The 27,929-nt window shown below is 53.6% G+C and overlaps 1 protein-coding gene across 1 annotated transcript in view; it reads right to left on the bottom strand.

Annotated features, from left to right (window-relative positions):
- Positions 1–9,669: 9,669 nt before the first annotated feature.
- The window catches only part of DYNC1H1 (dynein cytoplasmic 1 heavy chain 1), a 65,973-nt gene continuing 47,713 nt past the window's right edge, over positions 9,670–27,929 (bottom strand). The window contains exons 45-78 of the mRNA XM_027120595.1: positions 27,761–27,875; positions 27,514–27,675; positions 27,218–27,432; positions 26,929–27,133; positions 25,441–25,614; positions 25,210–25,329; positions 24,833–24,953; positions 23,457–23,652; positions 22,858–22,975; positions 22,560–22,775; positions 21,613–21,825; positions 21,354–21,481; positions 19,081–19,234; positions 18,285–18,431; positions 18,038–18,188; positions 17,631–17,884; positions 17,420–17,554; positions 17,211–17,305; positions 16,862–17,036; positions 16,661–16,736; positions 15,797–15,957; positions 15,555–15,666; positions 15,392–15,452; positions 15,174–15,297; positions 14,933–15,046; positions 14,329–14,499; positions 14,023–14,240; positions 13,831–13,934; positions 12,115–12,326; positions 11,532–11,685; positions 10,831–10,973; positions 10,530–10,698; positions 10,202–10,329; positions 9,670–10,033 (exon numbers count right to left, since the gene is read on the bottom strand). Coding sequence (XP_026976396.1) covers positions 9,905–10,033; positions 10,202–10,329; positions 10,530–10,698; positions 10,831–10,973; positions 11,532–11,685; positions 12,115–12,326; positions 13,831–13,934; positions 14,023–14,240; positions 14,329–14,499; positions 14,933–15,046; positions 15,174–15,297; positions 15,392–15,452; positions 15,555–15,666; positions 15,797–15,957; positions 16,661–16,736; positions 16,862–17,036; positions 17,211–17,305; positions 17,420–17,554; positions 17,631–17,884; positions 18,038–18,188; positions 18,285–18,431; positions 19,081–19,234; positions 21,354–21,481; positions 21,613–21,825; positions 22,560–22,775; positions 22,858–22,975; positions 23,457–23,652; positions 24,833–24,953; positions 25,210–25,329; positions 25,441–25,614; positions 26,929–27,133; positions 27,218–27,432; positions 27,514–27,675; positions 27,761–27,875 — 5,170 coding nt within the window. The 3' untranslated portion in view covers positions 9,670–9,904. The remainder of the gene's footprint in view (positions 10,034–10,201; positions 10,330–10,529; positions 10,699–10,830; positions 10,974–11,531; positions 11,686–12,114; positions 12,327–13,830; positions 13,935–14,022; positions 14,241–14,328; positions 14,500–14,932; positions 15,047–15,173; positions 15,298–15,391; positions 15,453–15,554; positions 15,667–15,796; positions 15,958–16,660; positions 16,737–16,861; positions 17,037–17,210; positions 17,306–17,419; positions 17,555–17,630; positions 17,885–18,037; positions 18,189–18,284; positions 18,432–19,080; positions 19,235–21,353; positions 21,482–21,612; positions 21,826–22,559; positions 22,776–22,857; positions 22,976–23,456; positions 23,653–24,832; positions 24,954–25,209; positions 25,330–25,440; positions 25,615–26,928; positions 27,134–27,217; positions 27,433–27,513; positions 27,676–27,760; positions 27,876–27,929) is intronic.

Genomic DNA, 27,929 nt, shown 5'->3' with positions numbered 1-27,929 from the left:
ATTCTTTACCACTGGACCACCAGGGAAGTCCCTGTCATTCCTTTTTAATTTATATCTCAGAATAATTGTACCCAAAAGTGTCTGGTCAAAATAATAGCAAGTATGTATGAAGGTGTCCGTCTTAAAAATTAACACTGGAGAAAAAAAAAAGAAGAAAGAAATACCCCCTGTGACTTGCGCACGAAAATACAGACTTTAATGTCCCCCGCCCTTCCCAAGAACCTGACCACATACCGGCAGAACGTATTTATTTATTTATTTATTTTTCTTTTTTGTACTTTAAAAAACTGGTATATACTCAAAATAAATCATGCATTCTTTCTAATGGGATTGTATTTTACTATTCTTCCTACTCTTTATTTTTAAATATTTAAAAAAGATGGGGTATACATCTTAATTGACTTTGTATACCACTGTTTATCAGCATTTCACATTATTAATTACAATATAAATTTTTATTATTATATGATTGAATGGGAGAAACCAAAAATAAAGGAGAATTTTGTGTTCTCTTCCTATTAAAATATGACAAGTTATTACACTTGCTTGGTGCATTACAAATTAGAACAAGTGAATAAATTGGTGAGGGAATAAATGAACTGTAAATGCTTACGAAGGACAGGGCATAGCTAATATTTTGAACAGTAACCCCAGCTAAAATTTATTGGGTCCAGTATTTATTTTAAACTATACATAATATTTCCACTAAATTGCAAGGAGATTTGGGACAAAATTTGAAATTGGTCATTGACTATATATTATTTTTAAGCAATCTTAATATTCAAAAACAGTCCACAGCTTCTTGTTGGACAGGATTGAATGCATGCATTCTTCTCTGCTCCTCCCTAATAAATACAACTATAAACCCGAGAGATAATGTAAGAAGCTACCAAAGGAAGATGCTGAAAGGTGGTAAGAGGAAAGCCAGATACTTTGGTACCCCAGGACTGGTGGAGCAGCTTAATGAGATGAAGGCTTATGGCTGCCCCTGACACACACACATACGCTGCAAGTGGACCCAGAAGTTTCCCAGCCCCCATCAAGCAACAGAAGGCAGCTCAAGTTGGCTCATTCATTTCCCTAATTGAACAGGGGTTCAACTAAAAATTATAAGTGCGTGATACTCAAGACAATGATATTTAAAAGTAAGAAAGGTAAAAAGAAGTAAGTGGAAGCAAAATTTCTACACTTCATCTGAAGTGGTAAAACATTGATACCAGTAGATTATTATAAGTCACATATGTATACTGTTACACCCAGAGCAACCAATACAAAAACTATATAAAGAAACACATTCAAATACACTGTCACATATAAATGGAGAAAATCCAGCTAAAATGTGGTTGAGCTGGGATTGGAACTTAGGCAATCTAGCCTCAGAGCTGTGCTCTTGACTTCTCTGCTAGATTTTCTCTCAGTAGTTAGACACCACATATCTGTAGAAATGAGTAAAATAGCTAATACTATTGTCCACAAATCAGACACAAAATTAAATCATTTTCATGCGTTAGTTCACTTAATTCAAACAATACTTCCATAGGACAGTTATATTTATCCCCATTTTACAAGGAAAAAGTTGGAGCATTTAGAATTTACTTGCCCATATTGATGCTGAAAACTCGATCTCTGTGCACTGGTGATGAATTGAATCACGAAGACAGAGTTTTGGGTGAAGTAGAAAAGAACAGCTTTATTGCTTTGCCAGGCAAAGGGGGACACAACAGGCTCATGCCCTTCAAAAACATATTTATTTGGAGCGTCCATTCTTTTTTTTTTGGCCAGGGCTCGCACCCCGTGCCCCCTGCAGTGAAAGCGTGGAGTCCTAACCACTGGACCACCAGGGATGTCCTGGAGCGTTCCTTCTTGTTCTTTGTGCAGTTAGGAAAGGGGGATAATGTTCAGTCTCCTGACTTCCCTTTAGACTATGACACTTGAATAATATTTGCTGAGAACCTACCCTGGCTGGCCCAGGGGCTGGGAGTTGAGCCGATGAAGGTGTCCTTGGAAGATGTTCACATCCAGGATTGTTTCTTGTTAGAGTGTGTGTGTGTGTGTGTGTGTGTGTGTGTGTGTGTGTGTGTATGTGTGTGTATATGTGTGTATGCGTGTGTGTGTGTGTGTGTGTGTGCACAGGGGTTTATCTTTAGAAATTCGACCTTCAAAGACTTCTTGCTCTCTCAGGTTCCTGGTCCAGGAAAGGTGCTCAGATATTTGAAGCTTGGCGCAGATCTTAGTTTCACGTGGGTAGAAAAATAAAGCCCTAGCCTCCTGTGAAATGACAGGCTGTTTCCAGGCTGCCTGTCTGCACTCGCATAAAGCTAATCGTCTTAGAAACCACTTTGGGGGAAGAAGAGTTTGAGAAATCTTTCAGGACAAATTTTATTGCAAGGAAAGGATGCCCATTTTGAGCTGTTGGTTAGTTTTTGAATATTGTTAAGTGAGAACTTTTTGAGTGTGTTTTTCCTTTGAAGCGGGCACGCAAAATTGAGTTAAGCGCTGGGGCCCACTTCGAGGTGCCCCGTTTGGCATGCGCTGAATCCCTTCGTCCCCAGCATGCCTCTTCCATGTGGTCATATGCAGGGTGGGGGCCAGGAGGCTCACGATATTTTTTCTCCTTTGCAGATCTTGAGAGTAGATTTGCTAAGCTCCTCTTTGTCGAAAGACCATTTTGCATCTGCTCTGTTCTTTTCTCCAGACCAGCGTCTCTCTCCCCCAACTCCCCTGCTCTCAGAAGCTGGCTCTCTGGACTTCACCTCCACCTTCTATTTGCGGCCGTTGCTCCTGGACTCCAGGTAGGAACCTTCAGAAGTGGCTCCAGTTCGGGAGCTGGCGTGTCCCTCAGGGGTGTTCCTCCTGGGTGTGGCTCCAGGGGTGGGGTGACCTGGGCTGCAGAGCCTCTGAGGTTTTGGGCTTGTTTGGGGAAGGCCCGTTTTCTTTTCCCTCTTTCTGCCTTGTTAGCAGGCTTTTTTTTTTTTTTAAATTGGAGTATAGTTAATTTACAAACAATGTTGTGATAGTTTCAGGTGTACAGCAAAGTGATTCAGTTTTATGTATATATACATATATATTCTTTTTCAGATTTTTTTCCGTTATAGGTTATTATAAGGTATGGAATATAGTTCCCTGTGCTGTACAGTAGGCCCTTGTTTATTTTATATTTAGTAGTTATATCTGTTAATCCCAAATTCCTAATTTATTCCTCCCCCCTCCTTTCCCCTTTGCTAACCATAAGTTTGTTTTCTATGTTTGTGAGTCTATTTCTGTTTTTTTTTTTAAATTAACTTATTTAATTAATTTATTTTTGGCTGCATTGGGTTTTCGTTGCTGTGTGTGGGCTTTCTCTAATTGCAGCAAGTGGGGTCTACTGTTCACTGCAGTGCACAGGCTTCTCATTGTGGTGGCTTCTCCTGTTGCGGAGCACAGGCTCTAGGCGTGCAGGCTGTGGCTCGCGGCCTTCAGTAGTTGTGGCTCGCGGTCTCCAGAGCGCAGGCTCAGTAGTTGTGGCGCACGGGCTTAGTTGCTCCACAGCATGTGGGAGCTTCCCAGACCAGGGATCGAAACTGTGTCCCCTGCATAGGCAGGCAGATTCTTAACCACTGCACCACCAGGGAAGCCCTATTTCTGTTTTGTAAATGAGTTCATTTGTATCATTTTTTAGATTCCATGTATAAGTGGTATCATGTGATATTTGTCTTTTTCTTACTTCACTTAGTATGATAATCTCTAGGTCCATCCACGTTGCTGCAAATGGCATTATTTCATTCTTTTTTATGGATGAGGAATATTCCATCGTATATGTTAGCAGGCATTTAATTTTTTTTTTATTTTGGCCGTGTCTTGCAGCTTGCGGGATCTTAGTTCCCTGAGTAGGGATTGAATCCATGCCCTCTGCAGTGAAAACACAGAGTCCTCACCACTGGACCACCAGGGAGCTCCCAGCAGGCATTTAATTTTTATTATTAATTTTTTTTGCTATTATCCAGTATTTTACTAATGCATTAAAGCATTCTATTTACAAAGTGAATTTTTTAAAGCTTCAGTAGGAAAATTTGGCAAGTGTTCAACCTGCAACAAATGTCTACTTACCACATTGACCCTTTGCCAGTTAGTACATGAAACCAGCAAAAGATGCCAGAAGAGGCTGAGAGACAAACGCACCCTCTCATCTTCCATTTCTGTCTTCCTGTTGGGCTTTTACTCCTCTGGTTTAATAACCGCAATTGTGCAAAGTTGAGGCCCCGATGGGCAAGGGGATGGGGCTAGGACAGGTCAGGGGCAGACCCAGGACTGGCCAGCAGTTGGTTTGCTGGTCCCTCATTTTTCCATTTTAAAACCCCAGGTTAGGGACTTCCCTGGTGGTCCAGTGGTTAAGACTTCGTGCTTCCACTGCAGGGGCTGCAGGTTCGATTCCTGATCAGGGAACTAAGATCCTGCAAGCTGTGTGGTCTGTGGCCAAAAAAGAAAAAACAAAAACCCAGGTTACCAGGTTATGACTTCTTGACACCTGTGAAGTCAGTCTATGAAAAAGACCTTTTCCCAGGTGGCCCCTGGGATTGTTTCTGGCTTTTTGTGTGTGTGTGGCCATGCTGCATGGCTTGTGGGACTGGGACTTGAACCCACATGCCGGGTATTTCTCCCCACGTGTTGGGAATATCACTTTAAATGATTGAAATTCTGGCGACCAAAGTTGAATTCAGGATGATTTCAGGTCTAACCTGGTCTTTTGCCATCCTTGGTGCTTTCATGTTTGACTACAGATGCCTCCAGCCCAGGTTGGGGGCTGTCCCATCCCTCACAAACCGAACAGTGCCGTGATCTGCTCTTGTTCTTTTGAAGTTCAAGTGAAAAGAACAGAATTCTTTAAGATCATATGATTCTTCTCTGAGTACAACACTTGTACTAACAGGGCTTGTTAGCTTCCTGTGGCTGCCATAACAAATTACCACCAACCAGGTAGCTGACGAAACAAGAGATTTATTCTCTCGCAGGCCTGGAGGCCAGAAATCTGAGATCCAGGTGCTGGTTGGTTCCTCTGGAGACTGAGGGATACCCTGTCCTAGGCCTCTCTCCAGCTTCTGGTGGCTGCCAGAAACCCTGGGTTTGTGGTCACATCACTCCAATCATCTCACATCACTCCAATCTCTACATCGCCTTCTGCTCTGTGTGTGTGTGCATGTGTGTGTGTGTGAAATCTCTCTCTTAGAAGGACACCTGTCACTGGATTCAGGGCCCACCCTAAATTTAGGATGATCTCATCTTGAGATTCTTAATTATGTCTCAAAGACCCTTTTTCCAAATAAGGTCACAAGTTCTGGGGTTTAGGGTGTGGACATATATTTGAGGGAGGGGGTACCATTCATTCCACTCATTTTACGGGGCCTCCTGAGAGACTTTTGGACAGCACCCTCCCATCAAAGAAGAAACACCATATGGCATGCAGACTTCCACCACCCGGTGGATGGGTGACGCTGATTTAAAATGTACTTTGGGACTTCCTTGGTGGTCCAGGGGTTAAGGTGCGACTAGGGTTCAATCCCTAGTCGGGGAGCTAAGATCCCACGTCTTGTGGCCAAAAAACCACAACATAAAACAGAAGCAGTGTTGTAACAAATTCAAGGAAGACTTTAAAAAATAAATACATAAAATAAAATGTACTTTTCCAGCGGCTGGGTGCCCTTTGAGCCTGATTCCCTTGGGTGGTGATTTGCATGGAGTTGGACGTTTCAGTGACATGTTCATCTCGGAGCAGCCAGTGAAATAATAAACCAGCACAGAGAGCAGCGTGCTAACCCCTCTCGCATCCGTGATGGGCTCCTCAGCGGCTCACCCATTTTACTGATGGGGAGACTGAGGCTGGAGAAGCGACTTTATCTTTTCAATTATTTATTTATTTATTTATATTGAAGTATAGTTGATTTTGAAGTATAGTTGATTTACAATGTTCTGTTAGGTTCAGGTGTACAGCCAAGTGATTCAGTTATACATTCATATATATCAGATTCTTTTCCCTTGTAGGTTATTACAAAATATTGAGTCTAGTTCCCTGTGTTATACAGTAGGTCCTTGTTTATCTATCTTATATATAGTAGTGTGTATCTGTTATATTCTAAACTCCTGATTTATCCCTCCCTGCTTTCCCTCTGGTAACCGTAAGTTCGTTTTCTGTGTCTGTGCGTCTGTTTCTGTTTTGTATGTAAGTCAGAAGAAGCTACTTTATTTACTTATTGGCCTCGCTGTGCGGCTTGTGAGATCTTAGTTCCCAGACCAAGGATTGAACCCGGGCCCCGGCAGTGAGAGTGCTGAGTCCTAACCACTGGACAGCCAGGGAACTTTCTGGAAAATCTACTTTAGACATCTGAAGTCGTGCAGCTGGGTTAGTAGCAGACGTGGATTTTGGACCCGGGAAGTCTGGTCCCAGGGCCATCAGTTATTCAGCCTCCAGGAGAATCTTTGTGGTTTCTGGCTTGGAGGTCTTACAGGATGGTGGAGCCGCTCTAGCCACAGTGAAAGGAGGGCTGTGTCATGCGGGGAGAGCATTTGGTTTGGGACGTACAGAGCGAGAGGTCTCTGGAGCCCACGTGCGTGACTCATCCAGGAAAATTCACTGAGTGCCGCTGCGTGCTCCTTGCCGGGCCGGGCTTGGGGGACACAGCTGTGGACACAGCAGCAAAAAGCCCAGGTGATGGAGCGCGAGCGGGTTGAAGGGGCTGCAGATCCCGGAGACGGAGGAGGAGGATACAGAGGATGTTAGAGAGAGATGAGCGCCAGGGATAAAAGCGCAGCCTGTGTGTGTGAGAGAGAGAGAATGGCAGCTGAGGGCGGGGAAGGTTAGCACACGGGAGACACGGGGCCTCTAGGATGGCCTCACGCACACTCTGGTGTGTGTACCGGCCAGACGCTGGGCGGGCAGGGGGCACTCAGGGGTAGAGCTTAACGGACACGACTGGCAGGTAGCAATTTGGTGGCTCTCGGGACAGAGTGGTGACTTCTAAACTCTTCCATAGGAAATGTGCAAACAATACGTCTTCTAACATCTCCAGCTTCTGAGCAGAAGCCTTTGTAGTCACACGTGCGGCCCACCTGGAGTTGTCACCTGGGTTAGGCTGTGGCCTCGGCAGAGGGCCCCGAACTGCGGAGGGTGGTGGAAACTGCGGAGGGTGGTGGACGGGGAGAGAGCAGCGCAGCACCATGGGGCAAACGAGCGGGGACGGGGCGCTGCAAAGAGCCAGAGGAGAGAAGGTACAAGGTCACCCGGCTGAGATGGGCTGGGAGATCCTGGGGCCAAGAGCCACCTTCCGGGGGTGGAGGGGAGGGCGTGGGGTAGGGTGAGGAAGGGGCTGGGGGACTCCCAAAGGCCCACTTTGACCTTGGCTAGGAAGTGTCCAGGAGAGGCCAGGAAGAATTACTTTGTTTGTGTAACCTGGTGGCTTCGAGCTTGGTTTCAGAGACTTCTCCAGTAAATCTGCATGATAAGGGATTTTTTTTTTTTTGCCGTATGCGGGCCTCTCACTGTTGTGGCCTCTGCCGTTGCAGGCTCAGCGGCCATGGCTCATGGGCCCAGCCGCTCCGCGGCATGTGGGATCTTCTCGGACCGGGGCATGAACCCGTGTCCCCTGCATCGGCAGGCGGACTCTCAACCACTGCGCCACCAGGGAAGCCCCTTTATGTCTCTTTTTAAGATGTAAACAATAGAGATGTATTGTCACAGTTTCGGGATCTAACAGTCCGAGACGAAGGTGTTTGTTGGTAGTTTACGTCCTAAATAATGTCTCTGGGCCCCACTACTTCGCCTACAAATAGGTTTCCAGTTCAGGAAAGGCCCCGCCTCCCTCTAATCCCAGAGAATTTCCTTACTTTTGCTAAACATTTATGTATTTTTTAAACCTTGACTCGGGGCGGTAGGGGCCCACTGCTCTCTGGCTGACGTGTCTCCCGTTGGGCCCTTACGCCCCCAGAGCTCTTCACACGCGGCCGCCCTCAGGGAGCTCGGGCTCTCGGGATATCGGGATTGATGACAGAGTTTTGTCAGGATAGTGAAAGCAGATGGGCCCCTGCCCCTGGCCTGAGAAGACTCCCTCTGCCCCGTCCCGTCCTTTCGCTGTCCCTTCTCCTCTCCCGAGCAGGGTGTCCTGATGGGGTAACATCTGAGAGAACAGGTGGCGGAGGCTCGTTCCTTTTTCTCACTGAGCCTCTTTTTTTTTGGTTTGTTTGTTTTTATTATTTCTTTGGCTGCGTCAGGCCTTTGTTGCTGCATGCAGGCTTTCTCTAGTTGAGGCAAGTGGGGGCTACACTTCGTTGCGGTGCACGGCCTCCTCATTGCGGTGGCTTCTCTTGTTGTGGAGCACGGGCTCTAGGGGCGCAGGATTCAGTAGTTGTGACACGTGGGCTCAGTAGTTGTGGCTCGCGGGCTCTAGAGCGCAGGCTCAGTAGTTGTGGAACACGGGCTTAGTTGCTCCGCGGCATGTGGGATCTTCCCGGAGCAGGGAGGACTCTGTGTCCCCTGCATTGGCAGGTGGATTCTTAACCAATGTGTCAGCAGGGAAGCCCCTGGTCCCCCTTTCTGCCGGCTCTGCCCATGGTCTAGCCTGAACCCCTGATGGCAGGTGAGGAGTGGTCTGATGTGGGGTCCCTCCTCGGGCCCCACGGACAGAACTTCCACGGGGGTGAGGCTGGGGGGCAGGAAGTAGGGGCTCAGGGTACTCCTTGTGGGGTCCACGGGGAACCCTGACGGGGAGCCTCAGTCCTGGGCCTGCAGTGCCCTGCCCCCAGCCCCAGGACACATGGGGACGGGGGTCTGGCAGTGGGAGTGGCTCCTGCCCTGCGTTCCCCACCCCCGCCAGGCCTTCAGGGTTTCTAGGATGGCATTCCTTCCCCTGTGCCCTGGAATCCCTGCCCGGCACCACCCAGCACCTGTGCTCAAGACCCTTCCCCGTAAATGGGGTGGGGGTGGGGGCGGAGAAGGGTCAGGCGGGGCCAGGCACCCACGGGGCCTCCCGGGGCCTCCCGGGCATTAGCAGCGCTTGGGCGAGAGCCTGCGGCACCGTTAAGTACCCCCGGTGACTGAAGAAAAGCTAAAAGGCCTTATTGGTCCAGAGAAAACCATGTAAAGTGGGCCCCAACCTTTCAGTCCGACACCGCTCTGGACTTCCTCAGGCCACCCAGGGACCCCAGAGGGCCCGTCCGGAGCTGGGTGGGAGGCGGCTCCGGCTCTGAGGCCCCCGGCCGCTCCGTGGAGGCCGCTGGGGCTGGGAGGGTGTGGGCAGGGCCAGGGCGTCCAGTCGGGCCTCAGGCCGTCACCGCGCTGGGCCCGAGCTTGGCTCACAGGCAGCCCACGGCAGGACGGCCGGGGTCATGGCGGGGCCTGCGCTGATGCCTGGGCCAGCACCCCGGCGCCCCAGGAGCTCTCGCGAGGCCCCACACAGGCCAGAAACCTGCTTTGCAGGACAGCACGCCCGTCACTTCCAGCCACCACCCTAGGGTCGTGGGAACGAAGGCGCCAGAGAGGAGGCGGGACGAGGGCGTCCACCTGGGCCACGGGTTCCCGGTGACGGACACGGCGCCAGCCCCACGCCCCGGGAGCGCCAGCGCTTTCCTAGGAACGGGGCTGCCTCTGTGTTGTGAAGGGTCCAGGGTGTCCACAGGAGCCGGAGCTGAGACAAGAGGCCGGAGCCGGCTCATGCTTAGTGTTTTATTTCATAAAACAAGCCATGCTTCGGCCCTCAACACCACGTCCCTGTATCCCTCCCGTTTCCACCTCCCAGCCGTCTGGCTTCTTTCGGCTTCTTCTAGCCTCACACCAACAACTTTCCTTTGACAAGTCCGTACCTTCCACACATCCTAATAACGAATAAACGTTAAATATTAATTTTACTGTTACAGAAAGGGGCGCTAGAAAAGGCGAGTCTCACTCGGTGCAGAGAACGGCAACGCCGCGCTCGTAGAAGCTGCGCGGGTCCTCCTTGGTCGCGATTTCAAAGTCCACGGTGAAGATGAGGTCTGCTCGGGTGAAGTTCAGGTAGACGGGAAGGGTCACCTGCGAGGAAAGGGGACTCTGGGGCAGGGGCTTCACGCGAGAGGGAACGGACGGTTCCTCCTGTGACACAGGGACTCGCGGCCGGGAGAGGGCGGGGACGTCGCCCTGGCACCCGGTGGGCGTCCTCAGAGCCTCCCTGACCACAGAGAACGGGAAGGAGCCACTCACCACGTTAGCCTTTTTCTCTGCGCTTGTCTGCTTGACCCAGCGCAGCTGCGTCAGGGGGAGGACGGTGGAGATGGCGTTGGAGAGCGAGAGCTTGTTGTTGTTGCACGTGGCCCCCTGGAGCTTCAACCCTGTGGGGGGGCGGGCGGTCAGGACCCCCCGAGGGGAGCACGAGCTGCACGACCACGGGCCTGGGCTCTAACTTAACGCGTTCGCGTGGGAACCACCAGCAGGCGGCCCGCGAGCGGGCGATGGCTGAGCCGCAGGCCCGGGGATAGGGGAGGGGAACCTGAGAGAGAAGAGAAGGCTGGCCGGAGTGGCCCCCACTCACCCGTGACCCCAAAGCTGCAGGCGTCCAGCGTGGTGCTCTGCGAGGTGGTGACGTTCACCTCCAGGCAGAGCTCCTCCAGGGACCAGCTGTTGGCCTGGGCCACGTACTGCCTGGTGGCAGTGATGTACGCCTCGGGCACAAACAGGCCGCCCAGGCACACGTGGATGTTCTGTGGGAAGAAGCAGCCCCAGCTGAGAGCCAGCCCCACCGGGCCCGAGAGCCAGCACCCGGGCCAGCTGCCGACCCTCCCCGGGGACCCTCCCTGGGGACCCTCCCCCAGCTCCTCAGGAGTGGCCACCACCTTTAGCTCCTTGGCGCCACCAGAGGCAGCCGCCAGTGAGATGTTCTGCAGCTGTTTGATCCTCTCACTGAAGTCGGAGACCCACTGGATGACCGTCATGCCGGCGGGCACTGTGTAGTGGGACCAGCTCCGGGGCAGAATTCCTGCAAGCGAGGAGCCCCGGCCTGGCATCAGTGCCGACAGTTCCCCCGGCGCAGGTGGGCACACGGCTGAGCGCTGGCAGGTCTGCCCCCGCGTGCAGGCTCTGCTGCTTCCCCTCCCTGGTGCACCTCACGCCCTGCATGGGCCACCATCCCCACCGCACGTGCTCCGCGCCCAGTCCGGGTGACCCACAGGACGCGTCTGGAGGAGCACAACTGCCCCGAGGAACCACAGCTACAAACCCCCGCGACGGGCGGCTCGGCAGTACTGCCAATGGAGGCTCTCAGAGCCGATGGAAACCCCGGGGGTCCCTGTGCCTTTGGACTCCAGCACCCTGCCCTAGTCCTCCCTAAAGACTGCAGAAGTGAGTAAAGATTCTGTTCAGTGCTCAGCGAACCAGCATAAAACGGATACAAATTCTTGGGTGTTTCTAAGTCTGCTCCCAGGTGCGGGTATCGAGCTGCCCTGAGGGAAGTCTGGGCGAGGCCTGGCCGGGACCTGCCGCCACTCTGAGGGGCTCCCGGGAGAACCCCTGCACCCCAGCGGCACCGCGGGCGCACCTTTCACCAGCTCGTTGATTAGTGTGCGCAGGTAGTTGGTCTGCTTCTTCTTGCCCTCGCACACCTGCACAACGTCAGCAAGATCCTGGCGGACGTCCTGGAGTAACTTGGCGCCCATCTTCACCTCTCTCTCAAAGAATCTGAACAGAGGATCCTACAGGTGTTGGGAAAGAAGGCCAGAGTGAAGGAGGGGAGGGAGTCTGGGAAGAGGTCTTTTCTCCAACAGAAAAGACAACCAGAAGTAACTCAGCCTCAGGGAGCCCCGGTTTCATAGCCCTCCCCGTATTATTCACAGTGTCACCCCAGCTCAACCCTGCACTAGACCTCGCATGAAGCTGCGGGCCTGCCTGACCGATGGCAGCTCTGGGCAATTCTGTAGAGAAGGAGAACGGCTGCCGCCGCTTCCCTGGGAGTCATTCACCTCCTCGTGGAAGACGCACCACCTTCATCCTAGGGAGTTCCCTCCAGCCCGGCCCAGGCGCGCGTGCGCTCTGAGACAACACTGAGGTCGGCTCGACCCGCCCGGTCCCACTTGCTAGGACCCCCCCAAGCCCCAGGACTCGGCGGGGGAAGGGCCAGCCACCTTGATGTTCTCCACCGTGCGTTTGAGGTGGCTCAGCGTCTGAGGAATGAGGTGCAGCCAGTTGGACGCGGTGGTGTGCAGCGTCCGCATCCAGGCGGGGCGCCCGTCGGACGTGGCATCCGGCCTCGTCTTCTTCTCCGTCTCTGCGTAGGCCAGGTCGTCCTCGTCCTCCAGCATCTGCATCTTCAGCATTTTACTGATCATGTCCACGCCTGGGCCGCAGGGAGAGAGTGCAAGCAGGAGAGCAGAGAGAAAGGGACTTGAAGGTAAAGGCCGCACACTGCGTTTGTTTACACAGGTGTAACTGTGTGCCCTGCAAGGTACCACGCGGGTACCTGTCCTAAAGCACGGAGGACGGCCTGACCAGAAAGGTAAGGCGGCAACGACAGAAGAAGCAGCACCACCAGGTCAAGTCCTGACTGCTGGGGCTGCTCCAGTGGCCGAGTGCAAACCCCAGAGGCCTCTGCTAGGCTCGCGCATCCACTGTCGTCAGGGGGTGGGCTCTGGGGCGCGCCAGCGCCAGGCAGGGAGGCCACCTGGGCTGCTAACGCGTGACCACTTCCGGCTGAGACTGCGCGGAGCCGTGTGGCGGCCTCCCGCGGGCTCTGGACTCTGCCTGCGGGTCCCTGACCCGAGTGGGGCGCTCCAAGTCCAGTTCCTGAGCGGCACTCTCACCTGGAGGCTGGGCTGGAGGACAGCGCTCAGCTTCCCCAAGCCAGGCCCCTGTGGCTCATACCTCACGGCCTCCACGTGGGCCACACCACCTGGGGCACCATCAGCTCTGGCGTGACATGGGGCTCAGATAACACTCACTACAGTGTTGAGCGGGACCCAGCGCCGGTCCCAGCAGGCAGCACGGGTATTAACTCGCTAAGTGATCTCAGTACACGCTGCTGTATGAGACAAGGCCCAGCGCCCCCCCACCCCCACCCCCGGCCGAGACCCGCCCAGCACCCAGGCCTCAAGCCCTCCTCTGCTTCCCTGCTGGCCAGCCCGGCCTCCCATTTGGTCACCTGTGGGGCCTGCCACCCCCCACCTCCCCCAGCGAGAGGCACGCATTCAAGGTCGTCGTCAGTCAGAAAGCAGGCCCCATGGCCAGGGGTTCTTCTCATTACAGAGCTGAATCGCGGGCCTGAGGTGAACTGTTGGGGTCTGTCCTATCAACCAGGGTGTGAGTTTGGGCAAATCACCCGTCTTCTGGGCCTGTTTCCCATAAAGAGAAGCCTGGCTCAGATGAGCAGTTCTCAAACCTGAGTGTCTCAGCGACTGGGGGCTTATCAAAACAGACACCAGGCCCCAGCAAGTCCAGTTCTGATGCCCCGGCGTGGGGCCCGAGGACCTGCCTGTCTAAATTTGCAGGGGAGGCTGAAGCTGTGGTCTGGGGACCACATTTCGAGAACCACTGGGTTAGATGATTTCTTGAATAGTCCTGAAGTTCCAAAAAAGCGTATTCCAAAAAGAGACTAAAAGATTTAAAACGTCACTTAATGCCAAGAGTTTAAGAAAACTGAACAGGAGAAAAAATGAAATTTCTTCTGAATCTAAGACAAAAAACCTAAATGCAATTTCCCGACTCCACGTAAGCAGCTATCGAGCCTTTTCCCCAGGACGGAGCCTGTACCGCAGGAAAGACACCAGCGGGAGCAGATGGTTTTTCCTGCCCCCCGGAGTGGAGGGAGGGAGGTGCGGTCTGGGGGAGGACAGCTGGGTACCCACCCTGCGTGGTGAGCAGGACCTTCTCGGCGTTGTTGGGCAAGCCCAGCCAGGAGGGGGTCTGCGTGTCCGGGAGCAGCTCCACCCACTGCACGAACTCCTCTCGCCTGGAAAGGCGGCACGCTGTTAGTGCCGTTACACGCGGGCCGGAAGCGCGCGGGGCCTCCCCTGTGGGTCCCGGGGGCGGACGCATACCTGATGCCGTCTGGCATTTGGATGTCTTTGTGCCCGTCGACCTTGCAGGCCAGCTTAAATTCACTGTCGAAACTCCTGGTGGTGAAGAGACGCTCCAGGAAAGTGTTGAGCAGGCGCTGGTCGAACTCATTGTCCACCCGGCCGCCGTAGATGGACTGAGCCATCAAGGTCTTGAGCGCCGCCCAGGGGATCTTGTCTGGAGAGATGTTCTGCCTTCCCTGGGGGGTGGGGGAGGCTGGTCACGCCCACGGCAGGCGGCCACCTGTACGCGAGTCCCCCCCGCCCCACGGCACAGCCCACGCTTGCCTTGGCCGTGTCGTCCAGCCACGTGTCCACTGTGTCGCAGGCCGACCGCAGGTCAGACTCCCCGAATTCATACTTCTTCGACCACCCCAGGGGTGCGTATCGTAAGCGCTCTTGGATGATGGCGTGGAACCAGGCCAGCAGGAAGTACAAGCGAGCACGCTCGTTGGGAGACTAGGTGGGGAAGTTAGCAAGGAGAGAATCACCAGAACGCAGCCCCCTTTCTAGCTAAGAAAATAGTGCAGATCCTGTCGGAATCAAAGTCTTAAAAAGAGCTTTCCACGTACTAACGTTGGAACCACTGTGATCTTAGTAATTAACACGAATATTGTTGTTAGGAGAAAACTACGCCAATTTTTATATTAATAAAGGTGTACTCCCAACTACGCTATGTAACCAGAAAATTACATAGAAGAGAACAAGTTTCTAAAAATGGTAGAAAAGGTAGATTAAGGCACAAAAGGAAACAGCGCTTAAGAAACACAGAACCGATGCACCGCTCCTGCCACAACGCTCCCCTGCCCGCGAGCCGGGCCCCGGCCTCCTCTCGGCGCCCGGACGTCCGCGTGGCCGCCGCACCCAGCTCGACTCCGAGCCCCGTGCTCACCTTGCATATCCGAGACACGGGGATGCTGCTGAAGGTCCTCAGCATGTTGGCCTTCACGCCCGGCGGCGGCTCGAACACGAAGATGCGGCCCGCTCGGAGCAGGTTCACGGGCACCTGAGCAAGACACGGCACCCGTGACCGCGGTTTCCCCGTGTGTTTCAGCTCACACACACGTGCACACGGACACACAGGTGCCAACCCAGCGCCTGGCGCACCGCCTCGCGCCCTCCGTGCTGCCCACCTTGGGGTTGATCTCCATGGTGAGGAAGAGCCTGAAGCAGGCGTGCGGCTGCAGCGAGTGCAGCTTCTTCTCCAGCTGCATCAGCCAGCCCGGGGCCAGGTGCACGTTCTTCAGCATCACCCACCTGCAGGGCAGGGACAAGGCCGCAGCCACACCTCACCTTCCGGCCTGAGTTCTTGGGCACTCGGGCCTGGTAAAGCAAAACCCAACAAGCCTACCTGCCCGACTTCACGGCTGTATTTATTGCCTTATCTGCTTGGTTAAAGCCTTCTGCCGAGCCTGGTACCAGAAAGCTTAGTGTCAGCACATGGACTTGGACTTCAACGCCCACCCACACTGAAGTCTGGGGTGCCCCCCGTGGAACTGACCAAGCACCCTTACCGATGGCAATGGACGTGATCTGTGTGTTCTGCTCAGCTGCGAGGTCCTCCACGTGCCCGCTGGCATCGTAACCAGGCACAGAGCACATTAGGACAGGGGTGTTTGGCTTTACCTGCAGATCAGGAAGTCGGAATTGGGTGAGAGAGCATCCCACCCGACAGCGCACCTGTCGAGGGAGGAGAGCCCTGTGGAGGGGCTCGTGAAAACGGGCTGGGTTCAGAGTCCGCGGGGCCAGAGCGTACCTCTGTGTCCACGATGTGGGTCAGGTCGAGCGGCTGCTCCATGATGGACATGAAGGAATCCCCGAGGTTTGTGGAGACAAACATGTGAGCCATGGCCAGCAGGCGGTCGGGGCGGAAGGCCTGAATCAAGAGCAGCCGGTGGATGGCTTGCCCGATAGGAGCTGAAACGAGGCCGTGAGAAGGGCTGGGCGTTGGTGACAGCACAGACTTTGAGATGTTCTCCCGCCTGGACTGCTCTTGCCACCAGCTCTCGCTCTGCAAACACTCATTGTCCGAGTCTCAGCTCAAACACCCCAGACACCACGACGCCTGCTCTGTCCTCTCTGCCTGAGAACTGCCACCACCTCCACGCTGTCACTGAGCCCTCTGGGAAGAGCTGTGACAAGACCTACGCCTGGGTCTGTGGGGGATGAGCGGTGACTGATTCTAAATGGCTGACTACATCGTACCCATTTGTGGAGAACCCTGGAGATTCTCAGGAACGTCTAAGATCACAGACGCCCTACAGCCCACGACTGAGCTGCAGCCACGCTGGACATCACCCTTTTCTTCCTCCCCATCGTGGGGCCTGTCTGGTCCGGAGCCTCGCGTAACACGCTCCAAACCAGCCGGTTTCCCCCCGATGTCGGGCAAGGACCTTCCGATCCATTTCTCTTCTGGTCTTTAAGCATGAGTTGCAACCGGAATTGGGAGTTTTTCACTTTCTTACGCCCAAGCTGCCTCCTAAGTTTTAACACCGAAATACTTCTCTCAGGAATCAATGGCCTTTTATCTTTGGGGAGCGTCCCTGCATTCAGGCAGCAAAGCCCAACTGTACACTCTGGTCCAGGATGAAAACAACGGGGGAGGCCTCGTGGGGCTTACTTGCAGGGCTTTCCTCGCTCCAGAGGTACGGCACCGTCTGCTCTGGGGAGCTGCTGTCCAGCCAGATGCCAAATTGCTGTGGGGGCAACGTGTCAACGTTTGACGTGAGAAAACACCGCACAACGTCCTGTGTTACACGACACGCGCGACTCCCTGGGAGTAAGGCCAGCTTCCCCCTGGGAGCCTTCACAAGACACTTACCTCGTCTGCTTGAACCTTCGCAATCAGATCCCTAAACGCGGGCAGGCAGCTCAGCCGCACCGCCGCCTCGGCCTGCTCCACCGTCAGACCCTGGATCTTGGGCGTCGAGCCAGCGTTCAGGACGATCTCCTTCCCCCTCAGGAAGTGCTGGAACTCGGCATCGTAGGTGGGCTCCCTGGGAAGGGGGCAACAGTCAGCTGGGGTCTCTCAGATTCACTTCTACTGTCACTAAAAGAGCAATAATGGCTTTAAGAAGAAAAAAAAGCTCATCCCATCAGAAAATGCTGGCAGGCAGGCTGCAAAATGACGACGTTCTCTGGTGGAAAGCAGGGCGGGGCAGCCGACTTACCCGATGGTGCCCTTCAGTTTGATTCTCGCCAGCAGCATGGCGAAGGTGATGTGGTCCTGGTGCAGCATGCCTCGAGCTACCCGGTTAAACGCCACCTGGAGCCAAATGCAGGAAGCACTGCCAACCCTGAAGCACTACTGCTGAGCCCCCCACCACACACACGCGCGCACGCACGCACGCACCCCGGGACAGCCGGGCATGCGCCGTACCTGGAAGAGGTCCTTGGTGATGATGGAGAGGCGCTGCGTGTGGTCGGTGACGCCCTTCAGGTTCGGGTTCTCGTACAGGACGTTGTGGTAGATGTCCAGGAAGAACTGCAGGGAGTACTGGTACAGGAAGTGTATCTGGAAGTGGCGAAGGCGGCTGTTAGCGCCTGTGCAGGCAGGGCGGGAGCCCCCGGCTGGGCGCGGCCCCGCTCACCTGCTTCAGGGACTCCATGGTGAAGTAGATGCTGCTGCAGGCGGTGGACAGCGGCAGGTACTGCTGGGACACAGTCTCCACCTCCTGCATCACAATGTCCGTCTCCTCGACTTTCCTCGTCACCTCGGCGGCCTCTTTCTTGAGGTTCTCCAGGGTCGTTATGATCGTGTCATCATCCAAAATGCGCCCTTTCACCTCATTCAGAGCTTGTAGCAGAGACTTCTCTAGCTGACGTAAGCGCAGCTGAAATTCCCCTTAAATGATGAGAACACCCAGAGCTCACTACAGGACTTAGGTTCTTTCCACGGAGTGCTCCGTGATGCGTCCGACACAAGCCCGGCGCACCCTTGTCCTGTGAAAGTTCAGGCCCCCGACCTGCACCGAGAACTGTGGATCCAGAGACATACCTTGGAGTTTAAGAAGATCGGAACGTTTTTCATCCACGTCAGGTCTTTCTGCCTTGAGAACTTCATTGAGACACTGGCTCTGCAAACTGCTACGGGTGACGGTGAAGTTGACGAAAGTAACCCGGGAACAGAGATCAGGTGGGAACTCGACCTGCCAAAAGGGGCGACAGACCAGGCAGCTTTGCTACACATCCGCGGCCTCACCTAACGCCGCCCGGTCTTCACGGAGGAGGGCCCTGTCCCTTACCGTGGGATCCCGGGTGGACAGGAAGATGACAAAGGATGGCGACAGGTCTATGTCCTGGTCACCGAGGGTGATCAGCACTCTCCCCCCTGTTCGCCGGACTTCACGGTTCAAAACTGGATTCAGAACTGGATCATAGCTCTCCACGTCCTACGTGTGTATATGTGAGGTGTCATTGACAGGGAGAGTTGTACAGTGTTTATTTTCACCCATATAACTGACTTCCTACTCCAGATAAACACATCTCCCCAGAAGCCACCCAGCTATTTAGACCTGCGCTGCCCCATACGTGGCCATTAGGCACACGTGGCTACTTAGACAAAATTGGAAGTTCAGTTCCTTGTCACGCTGGCCCGTGAAGTGCTCAACAGTGGGGCCGCCATGCAGTTCAGCACAAGCTAAAGAACGTTTCCGTCGCTGTCCCGGTGGATGGTGACGATCTAGGCCAACTAGAATTTTAAGTGCAAACACTGCTTCTGTTGGATTTTTTATAGATCCATCTCAGAGCTTTAGCTTTGCCTTTTTAAAACTTTTTTGGCCACGCCGCTCGGCTTGTGAGATCTTAGTTCCCCGACCAGATGTTGAACCCGGGCCCTCAGCAGTGAAAGTGCAGAGTCCTAACCACTGGACCATCGGGTAATCCCCTAACCTTGCTTTCATATCAGATGACGTCTTGCAAAGTTCAAAAAGTAGCATGTATTATGTGATTCACATCAACTGCATTTGCAAAAACCTAAATGCAGCCCTAAAGGCCATCCCTGTGGGAAGCAGAGTCTGAAGAGCTGAGATGCACACGAACCTGGACCAGAAGGGGGTTGCCGAACCTCAGCGCACTCTCCAGGTTCTTCCTGAAGGCGTCGTCCAGGAAGCTGGTCCGTGTGATCTTGCGGTCCTTGTACTCATTCATGATGAACTCTGTGGCCTGTCCTGAGGGGTCGATGATCAGTGGATACCTGAGGACGGGCCCCAGAGAAGGAGGTTAGAGGTCCACAGGAAGCACAAGGACGTGGCAGGCAGAGCCCGACAAGATGACAGGAAGGCTGTCCCACGCTCAGCTGTGGGTTCCAGGTGTATCAGCAGAGACCAACGTGACCTAAGGCTTAATACTAAAATCATCTTTTTGAAGAACTTCTATGACGGGGAGGTAACTAAACCACAGACTCTGCTAAGAAGGGCTGTAGTCAAAGCTTTTCTTTCTGGGACACACAGTGCTTCTCTAAGAAGTCCGAGCATACTGCACGAGGATGACTGTTCTCTGTAGAATTTACTGCTGCCCTTCTCAGGGCCAGCTCCTGCAGGGCAGGTATCAACACCACTGCTGCTGCAGCCCCGCGAGCTGACGGCTGGGAAGGGTTTACGCTGCCCAGGACCCTCCTTCACTCAATGCTCACGATAACCCTACAAGATAGGTGTTATCCTCACGTCCATTTCACAAAGGAGGAAAAAGGGGCACAGAAAGGCGAACATCATTTGTCCAGAGTCACACAGCTGCTTAACAAAAAAATGTTAAAAACATAGTACACACACGTGATTGTACAAAATTCAAGAGCTACGAAAGGGCAAGTGGTGAGAACCGCCCCTCCCCCTCCTCCCTGGTCACCGGTTTCTGGTCCATGTACACAAAGGAGGTTTATGTGTTCACAGACACACGTGTGTCCCCGGGGGAGCACACCACCCCACACTGTGGCCTGCCGGAAGCACCCTCACACGCAGGCTCTGGACGAAGGGCCAGGTCTGCAAGGGCCCCCGGCCTCCCACCGGGGGGACGCACGGTGACCTGTTCACTGGCCCCAACGAGGGGCGTCAGAGGCATTTCCGGGCCTCTGGTAGGACACACTCTGTCCTGTGAATGTTCTGAGATGCATCATTCTTCACGAGTGCCGGGCTTTGGGACACCCGGAAGCATGCATTTCCATGTAAGACAAATGCAGCCCCCCACACAGACCCCTCATAGACGCCACAATGGATGGACATTCCCGCCAGCGGCCCCTGGCGAGACCCCGCGCCACTTGTGAGACCTGAGGGTTGGCTCCTCTTTGTGCCCTGGGGACAGTGGCATATACAGCAAGGGCTCAAAGGTTCCAAGATGTGCAGATATGGTTAAATAGGACTCTGGGAATCAGTTTTTTGAAAGAGAAAGAAAACCCAGGGTGGCTGGGTTTGGGAACTGCCACAGAGGAGGGGGTCAGTCCTTGAACTGCTCTGTGAGCCCCCCTCAGCTGCAGGCCCGTTCCTCCTCTTACTCTGGCCCCCTCCTTAAACCAAAATCAGGGAGCCGCTTCCCTTAACTCTCTCTCTAGCTAAACACTTCCAATTCTTGTAATATTTTAAGAGACAGTCTGTTTTTTGTTTTTGTTTTTTGGCTGCACTGCATGGCTTGGGGGATCTTAGTTCCCCAACCAGGGATCGAACCCACACCCCTGGCAGTGAAAGCACCGAGTCCCAACCACTGGACCGCCGGGGAATTCCCGAGAGGGTCTGTTTTGATTTTCGCCCAATACACAGCCATGCCCATCAATTTCAAAAGGTTACATGAGGCTTCCCTGGTGGCGCAGTGGTTAAGAATCCACCTGCCAATGCAGGGGACACAGGTTTGAGCCCTGGTCCGGGAAGATCCCACATGCCACGGAGCAACTAAGCCCGTGTGCCACAACTACTGAGCCAGCATGCCACAACTACTGAGGCCCGTGCGCCTAGAGCCTGTGCTCCGCAACAAGAGAAGCCACTGCAATGAGAAGCCCACGTGCCGCAACAAGGAGTGGCCCCCGCTCGCCGCAACTAGAGGAAGCCTGCGGGCAGCAACGCAGACCCCATGCAGCCGAAAATAAATAAATAAATAATTTTTTTTTTTTTAAAAAAAGGTTACATGAGATCCACTCATTGTAGGACAGTTTGGACAGTCACAACGAAAGAAAAAGGGAACCGTGCCCAGCCCACCATCAGAGGTGAGCACGCAGACCCTCCCAATGTCCTAGTTCCCTCTTCTAAATGTGTGTTTTGAAAAAAAATGAAAAGGGGAGCACTGCACACGAAGACTTCTAACCCGTGCCCTTGCTGCGCACAAGCACTTACCTATTGAAGCGTTTCAGCATGATGGCGTTCTCCGTGCACAGGTCGTCTGCAGGTAGGGAGCTGGCTTGCCAGCGGAGACGCTCGTCAGCGTTGGACAGATACTCCGTCCTCGCGATATCTGTGCGGAACTGAGAGGGACAGCAGTTACGGATCCTTTTCTTCAGGACGCAGACAGGCACGGCTTCCCAGTGGAGATGGTGACAGCTTACTGACCCTCATTTTGGCTCCCACCTTTTTGAAATTCCCTGCGGACGGTTACCTGGATGTTGGCTTGCTGTAAGTGATGGGACCAGGTGGTAAACAAGTTCTGGCGCATCTGCTGGTCAAAGTAACCCGCATAAGCAATAAACGCAGCTGACAGGAGACAGTCCCCGGCGATGGTGGACATCTGGTTCTTGAAAGTTTCACTTGTTTTTTCCCATCGTTCCCGTTCAGCAGACAAGCTCTTCAGAAGAGCGGTGCTCCGGTTTACCTAAAAAGAAAACCAAACAGGCTTTATGCTGAAAAGTGCACATCCGTTCCTGCCCACGGTGGGCAGGGTCTGGGAGGGCTGGAGAGACAAGCACACTCATGGTTCAGACCCCGAAGGAGGTTGGGACCCAGATCACCCACAACTGAGGATGACACAAGCCTCAGAATCTGAGGGCATAAGATGAGTGTAGAGAATTAAGTGTCAGCCTTGAGACTTGTGTGTGAGCAGGTATGCGGGCAGGAAGCAGGTGGAAGGAGCCTCCAGGGGAAGGTTGACCTGGAGGGAAGAGGCGCCAGAGGCGGGAGGCCAAAGCGCCCATTTTGAGGACACAGGAATGGGGGCAAGAGCGACGGGGACCACAGCAGAAGGGACAAGCAGAGGGACGGGAGAGCCTGACAAGGGGGCCCTCGGTGATGCCACTTCTGAAGCCCAAGGCGGGAGAACAAATGGGTTTGGAGCTGGCCGCGGGGGAGAGGGATTCCCCGGCTTCAGAGTGCCCGGCTGCCATCCACCTAACACCACTCAGTAAACGCACAGGAAACAGTCACCAGGACCCCCGTGGACGTGAAAGAGCTAATCCCCCGGGATGACCGCGGTCCGTGCGGCCCGTGTTGTCGTCTGTTACTCTCAGCGCTTCCCCCGGCGAGGCGAGCGAGCACGGCACGGTGAAGGACACCGAAAGGCAGCGTTTCAGGGGAGCGGCAGAAAGAGTGCGCTCGTGACGACCACCTTACTTTGGCTTCGACGGCAGCCAGGTCCGCTTTGATGGCCTGGGCCTCCGAGATGAGGACCGCGTACTCCTCCTTGTAGCGGGCGATGCTGGCCTCCAGCTCGCGGATCATCCGCTCCACCTCGTTGGCTTTCTGCTGGTTGTCCTTGGCGTCGTCCTCCAGCTTCTGCAGCTCGTTGCGCAGGGGCTCCACTCGCTTTAACATGTCGGCGTAGTTGAGCTGCGGAGGGCAGGTCGACTGTTTGCAAAAGGGACGGGACACTAGGCCCCCTCGCACAGGGGTTCCCAGCCAGGCTGATTACCTGTGCGATGGCCCACTTAACCATAGGCCCGCAGGCCAGGGAGGCCCGATTGACGATTTCGTAATTGTAACTAGGATTGGACATGTAGTTCTTCTTCATCTTCTCCCTTATGGCATCACTGCAAAAGAGGAATTGTATTTCTAAGCATGTGCAGGGCAAAAAGTAAAGAAGAATTTTCAGGGAATCAAAATGTAAAGACTAGAGCCAGCTCCCATCTGTTGCTCCAGTGAGCACCAAGGATGAGCCAGCCCGACCCTAGTTCTCAGGTGGCGAGGCCACTGCTGCTGAGAAGGACTCTCACCTTCCCGCCCCTTCCCTGTTCCCCGACAGGAGACAAGCTCAGGGCCGGCTCTGTGCTCGTAGCCACTCGTGGGGACGGAGCGGCATTCGGCTCACAGAGGTAAAGGGGTCAGGGAACTACTGTCAGGAGTGGGGAGAGGAAATCTGACTAGTTTGCGTGGAAATGGCCTGGAAAGGTGTTTGTGCAACTGCTGAGCTGACATTACCTTCTGTGTGCGCTAAGCCAGAGACACGAGGCCACAAGCAAACACGAGAACCTCAGGCCACCAGATCAGTTTCCCCCACCGGGTGCCACCCACCTGATCTCCTCGGCAGAGAAGTTCACGATGGTGGGGATGAAGTTCTCCCTCATGATGATGGAGCGAATCTGCTTCCAGTCCGTCGTGCTCTCCCCGAGCAACAGGCAGATGGACTCGAGCGCCAGCTTCACGGCGGCAGGGGGGTTGGCCATGGACCGCACCTCCACCAGGTGCTGCTTCTTTATGGACTTCACAGCTGGGCGTGGCGGGAGCACAAGAGGGTGGGGTGGAAAGGACGTGGTGAGAAGGGGACCAGAGCACAGCCAGACACTTTGACTCTCACCAGAAAAGGGACAAGTGTGCAGAAGATCCAAGTGAACGTGGGATGTTCTGTCTTAAAACCCTCTGGAATAGCTGAAGTGGCCAAAATAATGACAGAGATCTTGCTGTACTAAGCGTAAATCGCAACATTCTGTAAGAAGGACAGCATCTTTAAAAATGTCTCACAAATCCTCATCGATTCCTTTACCTCTGTGAAGATTTAAGTATTAAAAAAAAAAGCAAAATTGTTCATTTATTTTACACCAATTGAACAAAGACCTTTTCAGTCTGCCACAATTTAGAAGTTGTCTTTACCGGCTGGGGTGAAGATGTGGAATTAACAGTTCTAAAAAAAAATGGCCAACACTTTCCATAAACTGAAATGCACATTTTCCTAACCTGAACTTTTATTAAAGCACTTTTTTAAAGTAATTCTTTGGCAGGTGAGAGCTAAATTAAATCCTCATCAAAGCACAACTCTCAGTGAAAATCTATGGTGCATTTTAATTCCTCTTGTGGTGTAATGTGAAAACTACAAGCAATTGGGTTATTTGAAGAAAGTTAAAGGCTGATGGGCAGGAAGGGGCCCAGGGTTAAGGCCATGCCTAGGTACCGGGCAGACTGCAGACTAAGACGGGACGCCGGGTCACTGCGCTCCCTCCTGCAGCATTTCCCAGGTACATGGGGTGGAAAAGGAAGGATGGGGGACTGCTACCAATAATTAAATTAGTCATCGCTGGCCACGACCAGGACACTCTAATAATTATAAATAAGATAGCAACACTGCCTACTTTACGACATTTCTGGATGAAATTCAAGCCAGAGATTTGCAAATAGCATATTTATATCACCAGATTTTAAAAAACGTACCGACAAAAAGCTGATTTTGTCCATTTTCTCTTATGAAAAGGGCTTCACTATGGTGAAACAGACTAGCTTTACGGAAACTTTGCTTTAAGAGGTGAAGACAGTCTTTAAGTATTTAGAAAAGGCTTCAGAGACTTGAGACTTATCAATGACGCTGTGGAAACGTACATAACCGGGACCTCTGGGGGAAGGCCCCCTAATCTGTCCACCCTCCCCAGAGAGCCAGACCTCTGACAGTGTGCACACACCATTCTGGGCCTCGATGACGGCCGGCTCCACCTTGTCAAGATCTTCCTTGACGCTCATCTGTTTGTCTGCGATGACCTCCTGCTGCTTGTGCAGCTGTTCCTGAATTTCTTGGCTCATGACCTAGAAAGGAAGGACGGCTCGGCTCTGGGGTAAGCAGTGGTTAATTCGCTGAGTCCTAAAGTGGCACTCCTCATGCCGCCCGGGACAGACACACACAGACACAGACACACACACACACACACACACACACACACCCTGCCCCCACTACAGACCCGTTCAACCCTAAAACCCATCTCGGACTAAACTCCCTACTCCCTCATGAGACACAGAGATCGCCCGGCCCACACAGGCCACGGTTCCCAAAACACAGAAGCACCTTTTTCTTCTCCGCCTCCTGCTGGTCCTTCACCATCTTCTTCAGCTTGTCGTTGGCCGCCGCGTTCTTCACCTCCAGCTCTTGGCTCTTTATCCTGAGGTCCCGACGCAGCTCTTCCACCTGAGGAACAAAACCACGTCAGGGAAATGGAAAACACGCGGCAATTACCTTCAAATTAAGAGGCCCTCCCCTAGCGCAGCCCCAGAAAACGCTGCTCAGGCCGCGACCTACCTGGTCAACCGTCTCTTTGATCTTCCTCAGCCCGACGTTCAGGTGCATCTGCTGCTCCTCCAGCTCGCTCCGCTTCTCGTGGAACAGGTCGGCGTAGTGATTGATGAAGTCGAGGTAGTGGCGGGGCGTGATGGCCATGGTTCTGCCTCCCCGCTTCGCTAGCCGAGCATTAGCCTTTTGGAAAAAAGTCAAATCTCTTCACTCTTCAGGACGTTCGTCCTCTGCGGCTTAACCTCAGAAGATAACTGTTGCGCTGGTGTGGCGCGACGGCACAGCCCCAGCCCACGGGAGTTGCATCGCTCGAGACGGAGTCTAGCTCAGGCGCCCACGGGACCGCAAGGAGCCCTCACACCTCTGAGCTTCTCCTCCGACTTCTAGGGGTAGGGAAGGGCCAACAGGACACCCACAGGCTCAGAGTGGTCTTCACAGAGCCTTCCAGAGGGGAGCAGACTGGACTCTTCTAACAAAAAGAGTCTAAAGGAGGGGCAGCAAACCACAGCCAGCCCGTCAAACCCTGCAGCGCAGACTCTGCATGCGGAGTGTCAGCCCCACGGCCATGCTTGCTCATGGCAACGCTGTTCTCACGCCACAGTGGCAGAGCTGGGTAGCCGTGCAGGAGCCCAGCTGGCACCTGGCCCTTTGCAGAGAGAGTGCGTGACCCCTGCTCTGGGGGAAGAACACAGGCCTGGCCAGAGGGGCAGCGAGAGAAGCAAATGGAATCAGTGTGGGCAGGGAAGGGGCCAGACGGCTCCGGAACACACAGCCGGGCGACAGGCGGGGTGAGACGTCATTGACAGAGGTAGGAAAACAGGTGAGAAACGGGCATCTCTTTTGTGGGTGATGGTACAGCGTCAAATCCAAAGCACCTGGGGGTCTGCCTTTACATCGGTTTAGCTTTACGTTAGTACAGCAGTTAGTTTTGCTTTTGCCATGATCTCAAAACTGAACCCACACTCAGCCATAAAAAGAAACGAAATTGACTTATTTGTAGTGAGGTGGATGGACCTAGAGACTGTCATACAGAGTGAGGTTAAGTCAGAAAGAGAAAAACAAATACCATATCCTAACACATATATACAGAATCTAAAAAAATACGGTTCTGATGAACCTAGGGGCTGGACAGGAATAAAGACACAGACGTAGAGAATGGACTTGAGGACACGGGGAGGGGGAGGGGGAAGGGTAAGCTGGGATGAAGTGAGAGAGTGGCATGGACATATATACACTACCAAATGTAAGACAGACAGCTAGTGGGAAGCAGCAGCATAGCGCAGGGAGATCAGCTCGATGCTTTGTGACCACCTAGAGGGGTGGGATAGGGAGGGTGGGAGGGAGACGCAAGAGGCAGGGGATATGGGGACATACGTATATGTATAGCTGATTCACTTTGTTGTACAGCGGAAACTAACACACCATTGTAAAGCAATTATACTCCAATCAAGATGTTAAAAAAACAAAAAACAAACTCCCCCAAAAAACTGAACCCACCTGGTGGAGAGTCTGATGAACGAACACACAGCTGTTCACGATGGCTTCCCGGTGTGATGGCGGCTGCGGCAGCTTGTCATACACGACTGGCATGTAATCAGGCACGATGTAATTCGGCTTCTCCAGGTCCATCTTACTAGTGAATTCTTTGCCGACCTGATACAGAGCTTCAGTGGACCAGTCCCCAAACCAATTCAACACACACCTGAAAGAGATGCCCACATCTCAAAACAGCTCCCGAGAGCAGGGTCTGCCCCGCGGAAAGCAGAGCTGAGTGGGATCGGCGTACCTGTTGAACAGAGCGGGGGAGGTGGCCGCGCGGTCCTTGAGCCCCTCTGAGGATGGGTTCATGGTGAAGACGACGTGGAGGTTGCGGATGACCTGGCTGGTGAACCACTTGTACAGCTCCTCGTGCGAGTCCAGCATCAAGCCCTCCTTCTGGGCCCCCTCCTTACACTGGGTCATCAGGGTGGCATACTCATCTCCTTCGAAGAGGCCGGGAACCTAGGAAATAAAACGGCACCGTGGCTGGCCGGTCCTCGGAAGCCGGCGCCACGTAACATGATGCGGCGTGTCACTGATTACCTCTCCGTTGGCCAGAAGGGTATTCATCCGCTCCAGGAATCCAGAATCTAACACGTTGGACTCGTCCATTATAAAAGCTATCTTTTCGTTTTTACAGCCAGAACGTCTCAACACCGTGCGGAGATCCTCATCGAAGTCCTCCCCCGTGTACTTCCTGTGGACCTACAGAGGTGGGGCAGGTCAGCTCCTCTCTTGCTCAAGGAGCTGCGTGCATGAATAGGGGTTGACAGGCTGTGGCCAGACCCACCTTAATCTGGTACACGCTCAAACCGTTCATCCAGGCCACGAAACGGGACAAGGTGGTTTTGCCCGCTCCACTGACCCCGATCAAAAGCAGGTGGCCTTGAGGCTGACGGAATATTCTGAAACATTATCAGAAAGAAGAAAGAGTCAGGCTTTTATGCTCCATTCCCCTT

This window comes from Aethalodelphis obliquidens, unplaced genomic scaffold (assembly GCF_003676395.1).
Source record: "Aethalodelphis obliquidens isolate GAN/ISIS:26980383/991018 unplaced genomic scaffold, ASM367639v1 scaffold21, whole genome shotgun sequence".
Taxonomy (NCBI): Eukaryota; Metazoa; Chordata; class Mammalia; order Artiodactyla; family Delphinidae; genus Aethalodelphis; species Aethalodelphis obliquidens.
Note: the sequence above shows the minus strand (reverse complement) of the source record. Positions and strands in the feature narration are given on the sequence as shown.